At 37.2% G+C, this 16,071-nt stretch overlaps 4 protein-coding genes across 6 annotated transcripts in view; 1 reads left to right on the top strand and 3 right to left on the bottom strand.

Annotated features, from left to right (window-relative positions):
* Positions 1 to 1,440: 1,440 nt before the first annotated feature.
* LOC111811675 (glutamate--tRNA ligase, chloroplastic/mitochondrial) lies at positions 1,441 to 8,575 on the bottom strand. Its single transcript, XM_023698670.1, has 13 exons — positions 8,185 to 8,575; positions 7,323 to 7,441; positions 6,921 to 7,042; positions 6,648 to 6,830; positions 6,170 to 6,288; positions 5,987 to 6,035; positions 5,792 to 5,893; positions 5,517 to 5,619; positions 4,535 to 4,598; positions 4,263 to 4,377; positions 3,215 to 3,315; positions 2,133 to 2,289; positions 1,441 to 2,007 (listed from the first exon to the last, which is right to left on the bottom strand). The coding sequence occupies exons 1-13, from the start codon at positions 8,430 to 8,432 to the stop codon at positions 1,771 to 1,773; spliced, it is 1,719 nt and encodes a 572-aa protein (XP_023554438.1). The 5' UTR covers positions 8,433 to 8,575; the 3' UTR covers positions 1,441 to 1,770.
* An 811-nt stretch (positions 8,576 to 9,386) lies between these two features.
* Positions 9,387 to 12,885, top strand: LOC111811790 (protein THYLAKOID ASSEMBLY 8-like, chloroplastic). Of its 3 annotated transcripts, none has more exons than XM_023698821.1 (6): positions 9,387 to 9,764; positions 9,964 to 10,782; positions 11,085 to 11,208; positions 11,517 to 11,659; positions 12,168 to 12,373; positions 12,537 to 12,885. In XM_023698821.1, exons 1-2 carry the CDS (start codon positions 9,426 to 9,428, stop codon positions 10,372 to 10,374), a joined length of 750 nt encoding a protein of 249 aa, XP_023554589.1. In that variant the 5' UTR covers positions 9,387 to 9,425; the 3' UTR covers positions 10,375 to 10,782; positions 11,085 to 11,208; positions 11,517 to 11,659; positions 12,168 to 12,373; positions 12,537 to 12,885. The 3 variants fall into 3 exon arrangements, with proteins under 3 accessions (XP_023554589.1, XP_023554590.1, XP_023554588.1); XM_023698822.1 differs by having other exon boundaries at positions 9,964 to 10,987; positions 12,227 to 12,373; positions 12,471 to 12,885; XM_023698820.1 differs by having other exon boundaries at positions 9,964 to 10,987.
* On the bottom strand, positions 10,953 to 12,477 carry LOC111811788 (expansin-A16). Its single transcript, XM_023698817.1, has 3 exons — positions 12,185 to 12,477; positions 11,432 to 11,750; positions 10,953 to 11,348 (listed from the first exon to the last, which is right to left on the bottom strand). The coding sequence occupies exons 1-3, from the start codon at positions 12,315 to 12,317 to the stop codon at positions 11,045 to 11,047; spliced, it is 756 nt and encodes a 251-aa protein (XP_023554585.1). The 5' UTR covers positions 12,318 to 12,477; the 3' UTR covers positions 10,953 to 11,044.
* Positions 12,886 to 14,644: 1,759 nt separating the features above from the next.
* The window catches only part of LOC111811813, a 3,282-nt gene continuing 1,855 nt past the window's right edge, over positions 14,645 to 16,071 (bottom strand). The window contains exon 2 of the mRNA XM_023698852.1: positions 14,645 to 15,232. Within this exon, the coding sequence (XP_023554620.1) occupies positions 14,971 to 15,232 (262 nt within the window). The 3' untranslated portion in view covers positions 14,645 to 14,970. The remainder of the gene's footprint in view (positions 15,233 to 16,071) is intronic.

Here is a 16,071-nt window from a genome sequence, read left to right as displayed (position 1 = left end):
TTAAATTTTTGTTAAAAACAACTGTGGGTTTCGATCAAATTACTTGATAATTGATTTATGCACTCACCAAACATAAATTCCAAAAAGACATTATAACGGATTTCGCACGATGGATTGGATCAAAGAAAATTACCGGTTCAACGCTCGAATCGAAGCTGAATCCCTTCATGAGAACTGATTGCTCATTTCCATCTTTTGCTTGGGGCCTCGATTTGTTGGCAAGTAGCAGACCCTATGAGTCGAAGCTTGTCCCACAAAATCACATTGAAAGAAGAGGGAGAGAGAGAGAGCCGATAATTCCGTTATCGGAAAGTTTACATCGTAACGAAACCGATGGGTTGAAGCTCGCGTGCATCACACGCACTTGCTTAATTTTAATATTAAAATTTTCATTCATTTACATTTTACCGAACCTATTATGACCCAATTGAATGAAATTTTAAAATATATCGTATTATATTTAATAAAAACAACGTTAGATTTAAATTTTTGTTAAAAAAAAAACGGTGGGTTTGGATCAAATTACTTGATAATTGATTTATGCACTAACCAAACATAAATTCCAAAAGGCGTAGTCGATGGACAACAGGTGAATATTCCTGTACTACTCATTGTTGGTCCCGATGGACGAAAGAGACTAGGTTAGTCGAAAGAGGGCTATCGGTTCAAGGACGCAAGGTGCCCATGTGAAAATTCCTGTACTGTCCCTTGTTGGTCTCGAGGGACGGAGGGTAGGTTAGTCGAAAGACGGCTATCAATTTGAGGATGCAAGGTACCGATATTTTTTAGTGTAAAAAGGGTAGAGAAAATACCTCAAACCAATGTTCGAGTACCAGGCGCTACGACACTGAAGTAACCTATATTATACTCCAAGGAAAAGCTCGAACGACCTTCAACAAAAGGGTACCTGTACTCGAACCCGACAAAGGTAGGAAGGTAGAGAATACCTAGGGCGCGAGACAATTCTCGGCAAAATAGCCTAACTTAGCAAATTTACGAAAATTTTTAAATTATTTTTGTAGAAATTAGTGAGAAAATTGCAAACACAAGAGCAGTACCGCCCTAAATTAAATTGCACAATATAATTATGCGTACAAACAATCAAATTACCTAACTAATATGGACGTTATAAAAATATAGAAATCAAAATAAACAAGTGCGGAAAGTATATAGACCAAAATGAACCAACGTCAAGTACAGAAATCATAGTATTTAAACCGAAAAAACAGCTACTTGCAACGAAAGACAATACATGTTTCGGCTTAACATTGGTTTTTCTTTCGTATAAAACCTAGTTCAACTAATCAGCCAACTCGGGTCGTAAAAAGCTCCAACAAGTGGATGATAAATGTTGGAATCATCTATGTTGGTCTAGAATCTAGATAATTGGATGGTAAAACAGTTATTTTGCAGCGAACCATACAAGTTGAAACGTTAGAATGGATCAAAAAGACTTGAAAAAGACGAACTCGAATCATTCTCAATCGAGCCCTCGGCTATCGTAAAACTGGAACCAGGTTCCAGTGACATGTTTTTTTTACCCTTTCCAAGCTCAATACATACTGGATATTCCAGGCACAAACATCAGCAGAAACACAGGCAACAGGCAACTGAAAACAGGATGCTACCTTACAAAATACAGATTACGCCTCATCTGTTGGTTATTTCTCATAACTACGATAACAAAAACTTTGAAACTATTTGGACACAAGAATAGTTTATTTTGACACATTTCAATGAAAGTCCGATCAAAACTGTAAAAGAGTAACTTCAGTTCGGGACCGACGCAGGGGCAGATGACTCGAAAAGGGGGCTATCCTGGGTCACTGAATCCCAGTCAATTTGTCTAAGAATTTCAAACCTGTTGTTAAGTGTCACGAACCTGACTTGAGGAGCAACGACACCGGACGATCCCGCTTTATGGAGTAAGACCATGCTGGCCCCCATATCAGGGCCATGAATTTTCCCAGTGAGTAACAACCGTAGTGGCATGAAAAGTGATTTTCCCTGCCATTTGTGGTAAAATTAGGAAGAGGTGATTCTGATTTTTCTACTGAGTAGTAAATAATATGAAGAAGATGTATAAGGAAGTGAGAACTCAAATTATAAAGAGCCAGTGAATTGAAAATTACCTTGCGTTTTAATGATTTACCGAAAGTTTTCACCCACTTCTGCCAGCCAGAAGGGCCTTCTTCAAGCGCACTGAGGATTTCGCCACTATCATATGCAGCTATGAGGCTGGCTGAGAATTCAGAAAGCTTATCTTCTACAAGAGGCTTAGCTTCGGAACTGCAGGCATTAGGAGAGTCTTCAACCATCCATAATTTAAAGAACTTGAAGATATCAAGTAACGACGTCCCAAGTTCACCACTTTGGTCCGTTACGTATTGTCGTCAGCCTCACGGTTCTAAAATGCGTGTGCTAGGGAGAAGTTTCCACACCCTTACAAGGAATGCTTCGTTCCCCTCTCCAACCAATGTAGGATCTCACAATCCACCCTCCTTGGAGGCCCAGCGTCCTCGCTAGCACACCACCCGGTGTCTGGCTTTGATACCATTTGTAACAGCCCAAGCCCACCGCTAAAAAATATTGTCCGCTTTGGCCTGTTACGTATCGTCGTCAGCCTCACGGTTTTAAAACGTGTTTGCTAGGAAGAGGTTTCCACCCCTTACAAGGAATGCTTCGTTCTTATCTCCAACCGATGTGGGATCTCACAATTCACCCCTCTTGGGGGCCAGCGTCCTCACTGGCACACCACCCGATGTCTAGCTCTGATATCATCTGTAACAGTCCAAGCCCACCGCTAAAAAATATTGTCCGTTTTGGCCCGTTACATATCGTTGTCAGCCTCACGCTTTTAAAACGCGTCTACTAGGGAGAGGTTTCCACACCTTTACAAGAAATGCTTCGTTCTCATCTTCAACCGATGTGGGATCTCACAATCCATCCCCTTTGGGGCCCAGCGTCCTTGCTGGCACACTACCCAGTGTCTGGCTCTGATACCATTGTAACAGTCCAAGCCCACCGCTAGAAAATATTGTCCATTTTGGCTCGTTACGTATCGCTGTCAGCTTCACGGTTTTAAAACACGTCTACTACGGAGAGGTTTCAACACCCTTAGCCGAACTCAAATCAACTTCACCAACTTTGTAGTCTTACTTTGCGAAAAACAATATCATGGTAGTAACAACAATATGCATGAAATTCAACATACCTTGCCAGCGTAGTGTGCAGAGGATAGGACAGAAGGTTTGAGAGCGCCTTGTCAGCATCAGTTACCAAATCAATTGCATCTTTCAGCAGCTGAACTGATTCCTATATATAAAATTACATAACTCCCCGTGCAATGATTTCATGATTGTAGCACACATTATGAAAGGAAAAAGGCATTGTTATATTCAAATTAACAAAGCATCACTGCCGCACAGAAAAATGAAATATATTGAAGCAACCAGCGGTGTGACATAAGGAGATGGTTATTCCACCATAGTTCTTTACTGATAAGATATAATACTATTATAAAGTTACATATAAAGATTCACATGCAAGTTAAGGAGCCAGGAAGCATGATGAACGGCTCTGCTGCAATGGATGGGTCCGTAGTACCCAAAGCACTGGAGTCATCCTGTAGCCAGGAAGGGGCTTAGAAGTGCTTACTACTACACCACACTACACTTGGCTCTACACATTACAAAGGGGTAACCCCTGTCGGAATGGGGCTTCAATCCTTATTCCTTGTCCCCATCTTCGCCCAGGCTAACGTTGAGGGCAAAGAGGTATCAATTTAGTAAACTTGAAATTCGCCTCTATCCCTTTTAAGTTTAGGTGGCTTGGGAGTAGGAAGTCTCACAGAAACATTCCTCCTTATTCTAAGCAGGGCCGGCTTATTCTCAAGAGACAAAAGCATCAAGGTACAAGATCACTGTCAGCTAAAAAGGACAGACATGGATAAGAGACACAACAAAACACGGACACAGCGACATGTCAATTTCTTAAAGCTTCGTACTTCTCATAGCAAGTCTAAGGTATGGAAAAAGATTTGAATTTAGCAAGATAAAGCGCTTCGAGTCGCCATAGTCACTCTTTCCTAGACCTTCAGCTCCTAAAATTCTCCTGTTTCTATGTCAACTGAAGTCCTTTTCTGTAAGCTCCTTTCATCCTTGGTGGACACTTTATTTACTCTTTTATGTGATCGTTCTTTTATGTTTACTAATATTTTCAGTTTCATATCCAAAAGTAGTTCCTACACAATAGCCTCTTACCTCAATAAATGGCCCCTCTGATTCTGTCAGGACACCCGTGCTCTTCCAGCGCTCACCAATAAGCTTGGTCAATTCCTCAGATGGAAGGGCTCTCAAATGCTGACCATTCATCCACCTAGTTGTCACGAACAGCAAACATATTAGCTAAGTACAACTACAAATTCAAATTGACAAACAAATAAAATTTTAGTTACATTGTTAAAATTGAACTGCAGGGATGTGCTACTAAGAGCAAGAAAAATTGTACCCACTTACAGTCAAATCATTCTTACCTTAACTTGGTAGAATCAAAAACAGCACCACTTTTGTTTACACGGCTAATTGAAAACTTTTCCACTGTCAGTCCAAGAAGACAGCCAAAGGGTAATTCAGAAACAAACTTTAAAAATCGTTAGAATAAAGACCGGAAAAGAGTAAAAAATGTTGGATGATGAAAGTCCCACATCGACTAATTTAGGGAATGATCATGGGTTTATAATCAAAGAATACTCTCTCCATTGGCGTGAGCCCTTTTGGGAAGCCCAAAGCAAAGCCATGAGAATTTATGCTCAAAGTGGACAATATCATACCATTGTGGAGATCGGTTCACCTAACATAGTATCAGAGCCATGCCCTAAACTTAGTCGTTAGTCGTGCCAATAGATTGGTAAATCCTCAAATGTCAAACAAAGGACTCCAAAAGAAAAAGGAGTCGAGCCTCGATTAAGGGGAGGCGTACTTTGTTCGAGGGGAGGTGTTGGATAATGAAAGTCCCACATCGACTAATTTAGGGAATGATCATGGGTTTATAATCAAAGAATACTCTCTCCATTGGTATGAGGCCTTTTGGGGAAGCCCAAAGCAAAGCCATGAGAGCTTATGCTCAAAGTGGACAATATCATACCATTATGGAGAGTGGACAATATCACATCGACTAATTTAGGGAATGATCATGGGTTTATAATCAAAGACTACTCTCTCCATTGGTATGAGGCCTTTTGGGGAAGCCCAAAGCAAAGCCATGAGAGCTTATGCTCAAAGTGGACAATATCATACCATTATGGAGAGTGGACAATATCACATCGACTAATTTAGGGAATGATCATGGGTTTATAATCAAAGACTACTCTCTCCATTGGTATGAGGCCTTTTGGGGAAGCCCAAAGCAAAGCCATGAGAGCTTATGCTCAAAGTGGACAATATCATACCATTATGGAGAGTCGTGTTCATCTAACAAAAAGAATCAATAATAGAACCACAGATAGAATCACAAACCAAGTTGTTCGAGAGTAAAAAACTCGTTCTCGGTACCATCCCCCCAACCTAATAGAGCCAAGTAGTTAACCATAGCCTCGGGTAGATATCCCATCTCCCTGAACTGCAAAGCAGAATTTACAGAGATCAGGCGGTATTTCTTTCTAATTTAAATTTGCATATCACACTTAAATAAGAGCTTTAAGAAAAACATTGGAATATACTAATAGACATAATATATCACAGAATATACAAGCTTTTACCAATGGCATAAGACTTATACAACCAAGGATTACCTGACCAACTGATGTTGCACCATGTCGTTTTGACAGTTTACTACGATCAGGTGCAAGAATTAAGGAAACGTGTGCAAAGTAAGGCATTGGGAAACCAAGAGCCTGTAACATGAGGATTTATTGACGAGGGAAATCGAAGTCCTTTGATTAGCATCTGATATAGGATACCTGAAGGGAAAAGGGGTGTGCGATTACCTTATATATCAGCGCCTGCCTAAGAGTGTTTGGTAGATGTTCCTCTGCCCTGAAATGAAAATAATTAGAAAATTAGTTAACATATTACAACGTAACGGAAATTCAACAAGTGGAACGTACTATTCAAGGAGAGAATAAATGGAACAGCAAGTTCATATAGGTTACGGAGGATCAGGTTATTACCTTATGACATGTGAGATAGCCATGGTAGCATCATCAACAGTGACACAAAAATTATAGACAGGTTGCCCATTGCTCCTCATAATTACAAAATCTCCAAGTGTATTCAAGTTCCAGCTAACCTTCATGACACTAGCAAACAAAGTTAACAACAAGATACAACATAATTTTGATTAATGGGGTTGAGTGAGTAATCATTATTAATTGTGGAGTTGATTTGTAGCTCTTCAAATCCTCTGTCCTATGTCAATGCGTGTCAAACAAAAGAACCCCACGGAAGAAACGATACAACCTCAATATGTTCCATTTTTCGTTTCCTTTTAGTTGTTTCGAGGAATATATCGATCAATTCCGATTCATTCTTTTTCTGTTGATTATTTTCAAATCGAGATGGATTCAAGACAAGCGATGCTAGAGAACATGCAGTCTGGAGTCGATAAACTATATAGGCAAGATAACGAAAGATAGGTGGAGAGCTTACTTCCCCTCGGATGAGATCATTGATTTTCAAACTCCCTTCTTGAGGCACGCGAAATCGATACGTGTAAGGGGTACCCTTTTCCAATTCTTCCTGTGCTTCTTCATCAGTAGCAGTGGCCCACTTTCCCATGTATACAGGTGGAAGTTGCCTCAGCTTTGCGACCTCCTTCATTTTTTCTAGTTCCTGAAGAGAACGACAGTAACATTGCTCAAGTAATCAGAACTTCAAGATCGATAAAACATAAAACATATCATATATGATAGTTCTGATTACCTCGTTTGAACAAAAACATCGATATACTTGACCGGATTCTAAAAGCTTCTCCGCATACTGTTTGTATAACGTATTTCTTTCTGATTGTCGGTAAGGACCGTAATCTCCTCCAGCACTTGGACCTGCATATGGTTAAATCACTAACAGAATCTCAGAAACTAATAATAATGATGAAGTAAAGAGCTCCATTCTTACTTCTTCGAAGAACATAACATCAAAAATATAACTACGCATTCAGGAATGCTCTAAAAATTGTATATTGACTCAAGCATTATGATACTAAGTCGAATGAACCGATGCCAATACATTAAGACAAACAACATTAAATGCATAAACTAGAATTGAGACGAAGCAAATACTCCAAAATTAACGCATGACTTAAAGCTGGAAGAACATAAACACCTTCATCCCAATCAAGACCAAGCCATGAAAGATCTTTCAACACGGCCTCCTCAGATTGTCGAGTGGACCTTTCCAAGTCAGTATCTTCAATTCTCAGAACAAACTTTCCACCATTGGCCCTGAGACATCGAGTTCGTAAGTACGAAACAAAACAATGACAAACAAGTAAAATGGAACTTGGACAGAAATGTTAGGAATCACGGATCTCCACAATGGTATGATATTGTCCACTTTGAGCATAAGCTCTCGTGGCTTTGCTTTGGGCTTTCCCAAAAGGCCTCGTACCAATGGATGTGTATTCCTTACTTATAAACTCATGATCATTCCCTAAATTAGCCAATGTGGGACTCCCTCCCAACAATCCTCAACAATCTTCCCCTCGAACAACGCCATAGAGTCTCCCCTGAGATCTATGTAGCCATCGAACAGCCTACCCTTAATCGAGTCTCGACTTTTTTCTCAAGCGCCCTCGAACAAAGTACACCATTTGTTCGACACATGAGTCACTTTTGACTACACCTTCGAGGCTAGCAATTTCTTTGTTCCACACTCGAGTATTCTATTGACATTGCTAAATTAAGGGCATGACTTATATACCATGTTAAGAATTATGAATCTCCACAATGGTATGATATTGTCCACTTTGAACAATAGCTCTCACGGGTTTCCCCAAAATGCCTCGTACCAATGAAGATGTATTCCTTACTTATAAACTTACTTATAAACTCAGGTTCATTTCCTAAGTGAATGACTCCCTCCCAACCATCCTCAACCTACCGATAACCAAAACCAAGCGCAATGATCACTGAAAAACCTAATTAAACAACGAATAGAAGCAAAAGGAAGAGTCAATAAAACAAACCTAGCAAACAAGTAATTGAAGAGCGCAGTTCTTGCTCCACCAACATGAAGATTTCCAGTAGGCGAAGGAGCAAAACGGACTCTAACTTCTCCATCGACCTTATCCACGGACGCCGACACCGAAAAACTCCTTCGAAATTTAGGGAAGCATCTCTCCGCAAAATACAAGTTTGAGTGATGCAGAATTGGAGGATTCAGCATCGGGAAGGCCCTAATCCTCACCCATGGCGTCCCTACTATAGTCGCCATCCGCCGCCGTCCGCAGAGCTTCTGAGGTCCGACGCCGACGGTCGTTTACCGGCAAATGGTTTAAGGATAACGAACTGCAGCTGATACAGCTAAAGCGATTCAGCTGGCTTTCTCATTTCTTACCGTACACGATTACGCTATATGGACTGNGTGACAATTTTTTTTTTTTTTTTTTTTTTTTTACAAAGGTTAAGTTAATTTTTCAACTTTAAAATATTTTTTTTTTATTTTAAAATTTTAATCCAAATAAATAATTAATGTAATAGATATAAAACTAAAATATATTATACACAATTTTTCTTTTGTGGGCGATTAAATATTTAATTTGAGATAAAAACATGTAAAGTTTCAGTGTCACTTGTCGTTTCAATTTTCATCTCCATTAAAATTTTCATTTATTTTTGTGGGGATTAGAGCGGGTCGGGGGAGATTTGTGAGAGTCGGAGGCAACTACAAGGATAGAGACGAACAATATATTCCCGTCTTCGACCCCGTTTAGCTAACAATAAATCTCTCTCTTTGTTTCTTCTCCATTTTCGTCCCGTTTGGATAGGTCCCCACGAGTTCAATAAACATGTTTATGTGTCATTCATGAATATATCAGATGTTTTTTTTTATTAAATTAATAAAAATATTCATTTTATTTTAAATATATAAATAAATATTTAATATTTATTTCAAAAATACTTTTCAATTTATAATTTTTTATTAATAACATTCCATTTTAAAAAAATAAAATAAAAATATTAAAATTTAAAAGTAATATTAACCCCTTTAAAAAAATTAAATTTTTTATTGATTGCAATAATATTTTTGTTATTTTTTATTTTTAAATTTAAGGGTAATTTTGAGATTTTACACCATAATAATTTAGGGTTTTTTTTTTTTTTTTAAATTAAAAAAATATATAATAACCACAAACCGATTGAAGACAGAAAATTCGTGGATGAACAAGTAGGCGGGAGGGACTACGCGGGAGAGAGATATTGAAGGATGAGTTTCTTAGCAACTACTCCGTCGCCGACGATTCTCAGTCCGCCGTACACGTTACTGGGCTCCGGCGGGAAAGTATCCTATCTGCGACTAGGCAGGGTGGAGGGATATCGGCGAGTGACAATGAGAGGCGGAAGTGAAAATCGGAAGCCGTTGCAGAAGGGGAGGAACCTCAGCATCGAAGCAATTCAAGCGGTACAGTCGTTGAAGCGAGCTAAGAAAGATTTACAACAATTGGACCGAGTGTATGATTCTAAAATTAGACGCTTATTGAAGTTCGATATGATGGCTGTCCTTCGCGAGCTCCTTCGCCAGAACGAGTGTTCTTTGGCTCTTAAGGTGATGCCTCTGCACTCGACTTCTTTGTTTATTTGTACATTTGAATGATTAGTAATCGGGAATATTCGATCATGCACGGTAGTTGTCGATCTTTAGAGGTATCCACAGCAATGGTGAGATATAGATTTTTGCCTTCTGTAGTTCGTTCGATATTCTTTGCTGATAGCCTGTATTACTACTTTCCATTTCTGAGTGTTAGGTTTTTGAAGATGTTAGAAAGGAGGACTGGTACAAGCCTCAGATTTCGCTGTATGCTGATATTGTTTCAGTATTGGCTAGCAATGGATTGTTCGAACCAGTACAAATAATTCATTCGTACTTAAAAGCAGAAACTGACCTAGCACCTGAAATTGAGGGGTTCAACAATCTTCTGAAGGCTTTGGTTAGTTATAATCTAGGGGAACTTGCAATGGAGTCGTATTACTTGATGAAAAAAGTAGGTTGTGAGCCAGATAAGACTTCTTTCAGGATTGTCATAAAAGGATTGGAATCAACGACAGAATCAGTTGATTTAAGAACTGTGAAGAAGGATGCACAAGAGCTTTATGGTGAATCACTTGAGTTTCTAGAGGAAGAAGACGACCCAGCTACCGGCATATCGACGCACTGAGCTGCGGATGAACTTGTGGCGAGAAAGATGGTCTGTTTATGCTTCCTTGGAAGAAACCTGAAAATTCTAAGAAACTTTCATTGGATATGCACTTTAATTGTATACCGGCTTAAGTCAACCCGGGCTTAGCAGAGGAAATCTGTGATAACTTTTACGATTATGTTGGATCTCATGAGTATTGGATGAATTGAAATCGGTTTACAGTTTACTCTCTTCTCCATGTTAGTGCTTCGGTTTCTCAAGCTTCTGGAATCCAAAACCTCCCCTGATTGGCAGTGTCACTAATCTATGCAGATAAGAGCTGATCATCTTGCAACATACTTCAGCCACTCTGTTGCAAGCATGAGACGTTCATCTAAGTCTACTCAAGACAGAAATAGAAGAGAACAATCTGAAGTATAATGCAAGGTGGTTGTTACATGATTTCTTTTTCGTTCCAAAAGTACCGAATTATACGTAGTAGAACACATAAGGTACAAACCCGGTTCGGGATTGCTGCGTATTTCTGTAGAAACATATATAGTAAGATGAAAAGTTATGTGCGCTTTACGCCCAGACTGCTAACATTGTGCAGTTTGACTCTGATATGATAATCTCGAGGTTTAACATGCCGGTATCCTTATGTTCAAGTTTCTAGTTTCGATTTAGATTCCTTAATTACATAACAATTTCAAAATTGTTTTCCTTCAAATGTCTGCCCAAACTGCCAGTTTGCAGGTGCAACGCTGTAGGAAGTAAGTGTTCTTCCACTGCTAGAGGTAACTTCGAACGAGAGAGGTTGCCCATGAAGATTGACATTGCTTTGCCAGTTCTGTCCCCAGTTCCTTGCAAGTGGTATCCATCCTGTTCTTGATCCTTTTACCTTCACTGCCACTAATTCACCATCCATCCCAACATTAGTAATCAGAACTTGAAAGAAACGAGAATTTCCACTAACCGTGAACCTCAATCCACCGCTTCGATCACACCTCGTCCTACACACATTCAAAACAAGTTTTTTCCCCTTAGCTGAGGATGACAAATCGTTTGAATCTATATGCATTTAGATTGATTCTACCTCCTATATTGAACTGGCACAATATCTGCTTTTTTCTCTGATATTTCAGCAAATGCTGCCTCTGACATCTCAAAATGTTCTTTAGGAAAATTACACCAACCACCATAATCGGAAGATAGGCCGTAATTTGGAGGACAGAAGTCGGTGGCTGTTAGAACGACGGTCGGGCTTCCTTGCAAGCACCACAAGATGTGGTCAACACATCTAAGCTCATAGCAAGCTCCACAGGTACTCCCTCTATTAAACAACATGCTACTCAATCCTGCGCTATATTTTCCATAGCTAATTTTATGCAGATCTCCATATCCACATGCACCTTCTGCAACATTAGTAGGAAAAAAGAGCATTTGAAATACTAATTTCCCTCCCTTTAGGTTACAATATTCCAGACATGACTATCTTGAAAGTGATTATAAAATGGTCAAAAGCACTTTTTTCACTCATAATTCATCTAATATTTGGTTTCTAGGCTTTTGTATGCAATTTTCAGACTATCAAAATTAAGCTTCGGATTGATAGAAGCATGTTTCTAAATGATTTTGAACGTGACAAAAATGATTTTAACTATTTCAACAAAAATCACCGGCAAACATGTTCTAAACATGATTATCAAAGTTATGATTTCCAGTTTCCACCTTTTGAAGGTAACCCTTGAACACTCATATTAGAGCTTTTGCAAACCCAGAAAAGCACCATCACCATGTTTAAACACTAATATAATCCTATGAGCTTTCAGACGAAGGAGAAGAGTACCTGTAACAATGGACCCATCTGTTTCTTTGGAGTATGTTGCAGTAGCAGATTTCCACTCTTCATCCTTAGCCGCAAAGAGATTGGGTGTTTGCAGAAGAACCAAGTAGATTACTACAGCTACAAAGGCAGCCATTAAAGAAGAATATAAGGTCTTGAAGAAGCCTGTGCAGTATGTATACCTAAAATGAGGTATATTTCCTTTTGAATTTTTTGTTCCTCCTTTAAGAAAAGCCCCTCCCAGCCTTCTTTTTCATCATTCCCCTAATTTCTCGCTGAAATGAAGCAGGCTTCTCTGATTGCCGGAGCACTGTCCTGAAAATAGAAAAACTTTGACAAATCTCCAATTTTGTAGCCCTTCGTTCACATTGGTGGCGCGTTTAACGAGGCTAAGGAAAAGACACGCACCCTGTTCTTATATCTTCTAGGCCGCCGTTAATGGGGGCTCAACGAAGCAAACTTGGAGCCTCCATTTCTGCCATTATCGAGGTAGAACGAAGGGTTTGAGGCTTTATGAAAATGGCGGCGGCAGATACAGAGGCTACAGAGCAGAAAGCCATGGAAGCCAGGTATGTGTTCCTTTGCATTTTAAGATCCATGAATAAAAAGCAGGTTAAGTTAATAAGAACTCAAAAAGTGGCCTGTCTTGGTTTTGATTATTGGACCCGAATGTGTTTTTAAAAGAGTGGCTTTTGGTGGTTTAATGCTCATCTTTTCATAATAACAAAGGTAGTGGATGTTCCTAAAAAATATATATATATATAAATAAATAAAAAAAGAAAAAGAAAATTAGTGGATGGGTCCCACAGTTCGAAGATGTGGATGGCGGGATAATGAAGCCGTTCTCTTGGCGGGAAACGGTGNTTTTTTTTTTTTTTTTTTTTTTTTTTTTTTTTTTTTTTTTTTTTTGTGTCTTGAAATTAGTTTGGTTGAATTGAATTAAAAAATGGGTTTATGAAGGATTAGGTCTAGTTGGTATTATCCATTTGATTCTTATGATTCTTTAAATTTTCATTTCGTTTGATGCATAAATCATATTTTACTTAGACTTAAAATAATTAACTAATTTAGCGGATTAAATTGAAAATACGAGCTCTACAATTTTCTATAATGAACGACTCAACTCTTAAAATATTTAATATTATTTTAAAGGTCGTTTGATATTCTACTTTTGTGATGGTTGGAAAGAGCATTTTTAACCTGTTGATAGGATTTATAGGATTGGATTAAAGAAGTTGAAGTGAAATCAAATTAAAAAAAAAAATTAAATCACAGGAATTAAATTGAAAATTAGGTCAAATATTTGACCATGGATTTATCATTTCTTTCTAACCAAGTCGATTCGGGTTTCATCAAGTTAACAATCTGCATCTGCATATTTGTGTTTACCGAGTCTGAGGTAAGCTCTCTGAGATGAGGCTTGATGACTGTGACATCATGAATCTGACGGCCTCGGCTCCTAATCCAGTATGGGATGACTCGGATGGGCAGATAGAAGGGAACCTGTCAGTTACGTCTTTAGGGTTATGTCTTTATATATATCTTAAAATTGATAAATTTAAGTGGATGCTTCTATTTCTTAAGATATTTTAAAATATGAATTTGTACAAAATAAATTGCATTCAAGAACCAATTTGATTTCTACCTTTTGAACTTCATTTTAATTAATTATGTCTAAGATTTTAAAAATTCCAACTCCTACCATCACCTTGTTAGGATCGATACCTGTTAGCTTTGATACCAATGTTAGGATCGCTCCATACTCATCAAGATGGACACAAAGATTTAAATCTACCACATATAATCTAACAAATATATCTCTATCAAATCCTTTACCAAATATCTATAGAAATATTTTTCAAATATATCCCACACCTATCCAAAAAAAAATGTATAGCCCACTAATCAACTGAATTTTTTATTTTTAAAAATTCATAACTGAAAAAAAACATATCCAATAACTCACTAGGCTTGATATCCGTAGTCTCTTGTCTGTCGAATTCTCTGTAATGGTCGTCACCGTCCTCTTCGTCGATTAACTTTCTTGCCCTACTTATTTGCCTTCCTTCCTGGATTCCCGATTAGCTTTCTTGCCCTACTTATTTACCTTCCTTCTTGGATTCCTGCACTTAGAGGTTGTAGCGACTTGGAGAGATGGAGGAATGGAGTTCCAGGCAATTTCTTGCAAACCCCTTCATTATCAAAATGGAAAAGGTTCGATTGAGTAGTCTAAATTGATCGGATTGTCGAGTTATATAAATACTTAGTCTAAATTGGTCGAATTGTCGAGTTATATAAATACTTTTAAGGTAGGAGCGAGGACTCAAACTTCTTAATTGATTTTTTATTATAAAAAATTAAAAAAAAATGGATGAGCTTCACTAGTTTAATGAAATAAAAATTAAGCTTATAAAAGTATTTAATGAAATAACATTGGAACCAAATGAGAGAAATCAACCAAAAGAAATAATTATAAACATAGCTATTCTTCTTGCCATATATACTTCCTCTGCATATGAGAGAGCCTGAAAATTGTGTGGGCTTTACAGAACATCAATGGCCCATTTTCCATACTATTTTGATCAATGCTACGATAATGTCCACATCAAAATTCATTCACTAAACCTATTTCGTCTTCCATATGCAAAATTTGTTCATGTGTACACTAGAACCTCTAATCCCTCAAGACATCAAATAATTAAGGAATACATCATCTTCGGGATGAGCTACGGGAAAACTTATCAAAATTGTTCTTCATGTGTCAATTGATATTGTCTTGCCCCGTTTCGTTATGTTATTACATCTTTCAAACTAACAATGCAGATGGGGTCTTCAATTTTTTTACTAGAATCATCATTTTCGTCGTCGCTGGTACTTGTACTACTCTCATTCTTTTTGTATCTCTTGTTATTCGGCCAAGTCTTATGAAAGTTATACCTATTGAGTGTTGTTTGATCTAGAGTCCCTTCTCTATAAACAAAATTACCTCCTTCTTCGTCCATTCGACGCCACTTTCTATTTCGATCATGGTTTCGATACAATGGCAATCCTCTGCAAATAAAAGTAAACATTAATTTGTTTTCATATTTAGATTCACAATTTACGAAGGAAAAAAAACACTTTACATGTATCACGAACAAAATCTCAAACAAAGAATTTTAGGAATACAACACATACAAATTCAAGTTATACATTAAAAAAAAATACTAAATTAACAATTTTATATGAATAATAAAATTTATTTTAAAAAAATAGAAAGATAATAGTTGTGTTTGGAATAACTTTTGAGAATAATTATAGAGTGATTTATAAAAATAACTTTAAAATATATAGGAAGAAAAAGAATTGTAACCAATAGAATCATAAATATAATAGACAAAGAAATTAATTTGATTATAAAGAAATTTAAATTATAATGATGCTAAGTTACATAATTAGTTTTTGTATTTAGATTTAAAGGTAAATTTTATCCCTAGATTTAATTTTAGTTTAAAAGACGTTTAATTCCAATTGTGTTTATTTGAAACTAAAAAACGAAAATTTTGAAATTTAATTAAAAATTCAAAAATATTCTTAAAAAATGTGAAAAACTCACCAAAAGCATAATTATTGAGGAAGCTAACAATAAAACAAAAAACAGAAATCATCATCAAACATTTTTTTATACTTTAATCCTTACTAGGGAAAAAAAAAAAAAAACTATCTAATTTATGAAAAATATATTTATTATCTATACACTGATCATCTTTATGATAGAGACATAAATATGAAATTTAATGAAAATAAAAAACCAAAATTGACTATTAAAAATTTAAAAGATTTAATTAAATTGGATAAGTTAAAAGATCAAAAAAGTACAATAATAAAATTTAAATTTAAAAAAAAAAAAA

Source organism: Cucurbita pepo, chromosome LG15 (genome assembly GCF_002806865.2).
Source record: "Cucurbita pepo subsp. pepo cultivar mu-cu-16 chromosome LG15, ASM280686v2, whole genome shotgun sequence".
In the NCBI taxonomy this organism is placed as follows: domain Eukaryota; kingdom Viridiplantae; phylum Streptophyta; class Magnoliopsida; order Cucurbitales; family Cucurbitaceae; genus Cucurbita; species Cucurbita pepo.
This window is presented reverse-complemented; position numbering and strand designations above follow the sequence as displayed.

Excerpts from the sequence above, each read along its gene's own strand:
- LOC111811675 (XM_023698670.1), bottom strand. The coding sequence starts at position 8,432 with ATGGCGACTATAGTAGGGACGCCATGGGTGAGGATTAGGGCCTTCCCG. Across the intron at positions 6,036-6,169 it reads GCTATCTCACATGTCATAAG|GGCAGAGGAACATCTACCAA; the intron begins GTAATAACCTGA and ends TTTTCATTTCAG. Across the intron at positions 4,599-5,516 it reads TTTTACTCTCGAACAACTTG|TGGAAAAGTTTTCAATTAGC; the intron begins GTTTGTGATTCT and ends TTGGACTGACAG.
- LOC111811790 (XM_023698821.1), top strand. The coding sequence starts at position 9,426 with ATGAGTTTCTTAGCAACTACTCCGTCGCCGACGATTCTCAGTCCGCCG. Across the intron at positions 9,765-9,963 it reads AGTGTTCTTTGGCTCTTAAG|GTTTTTGAAGATGTTAGAAA; the intron begins GTGATGCCTCTG and ends TCTGAGTGTTAG.
- LOC111811788 (XM_023698817.1), bottom strand. The coding sequence starts at position 12,317 with ATGGCTGCCTTTGTAGCTGTAGTAATCTACTTGGTTCTTCTGCAAACA. Across the intron at positions 11,751-12,184 it reads AGATGGGTCCATTGTTACAG|AAGGTGCATGTGGATATGGA; the intron begins GTACTCTTCTCC and ends CTAATGTTGCAG. Across the intron at positions 11,349-11,431 it reads GTGCCAGTTCAATATAGGAG|GACGAGGTGTGATCGAAGCG; the intron begins GTAGAATCAATC and ends GAATGTGTGTAG.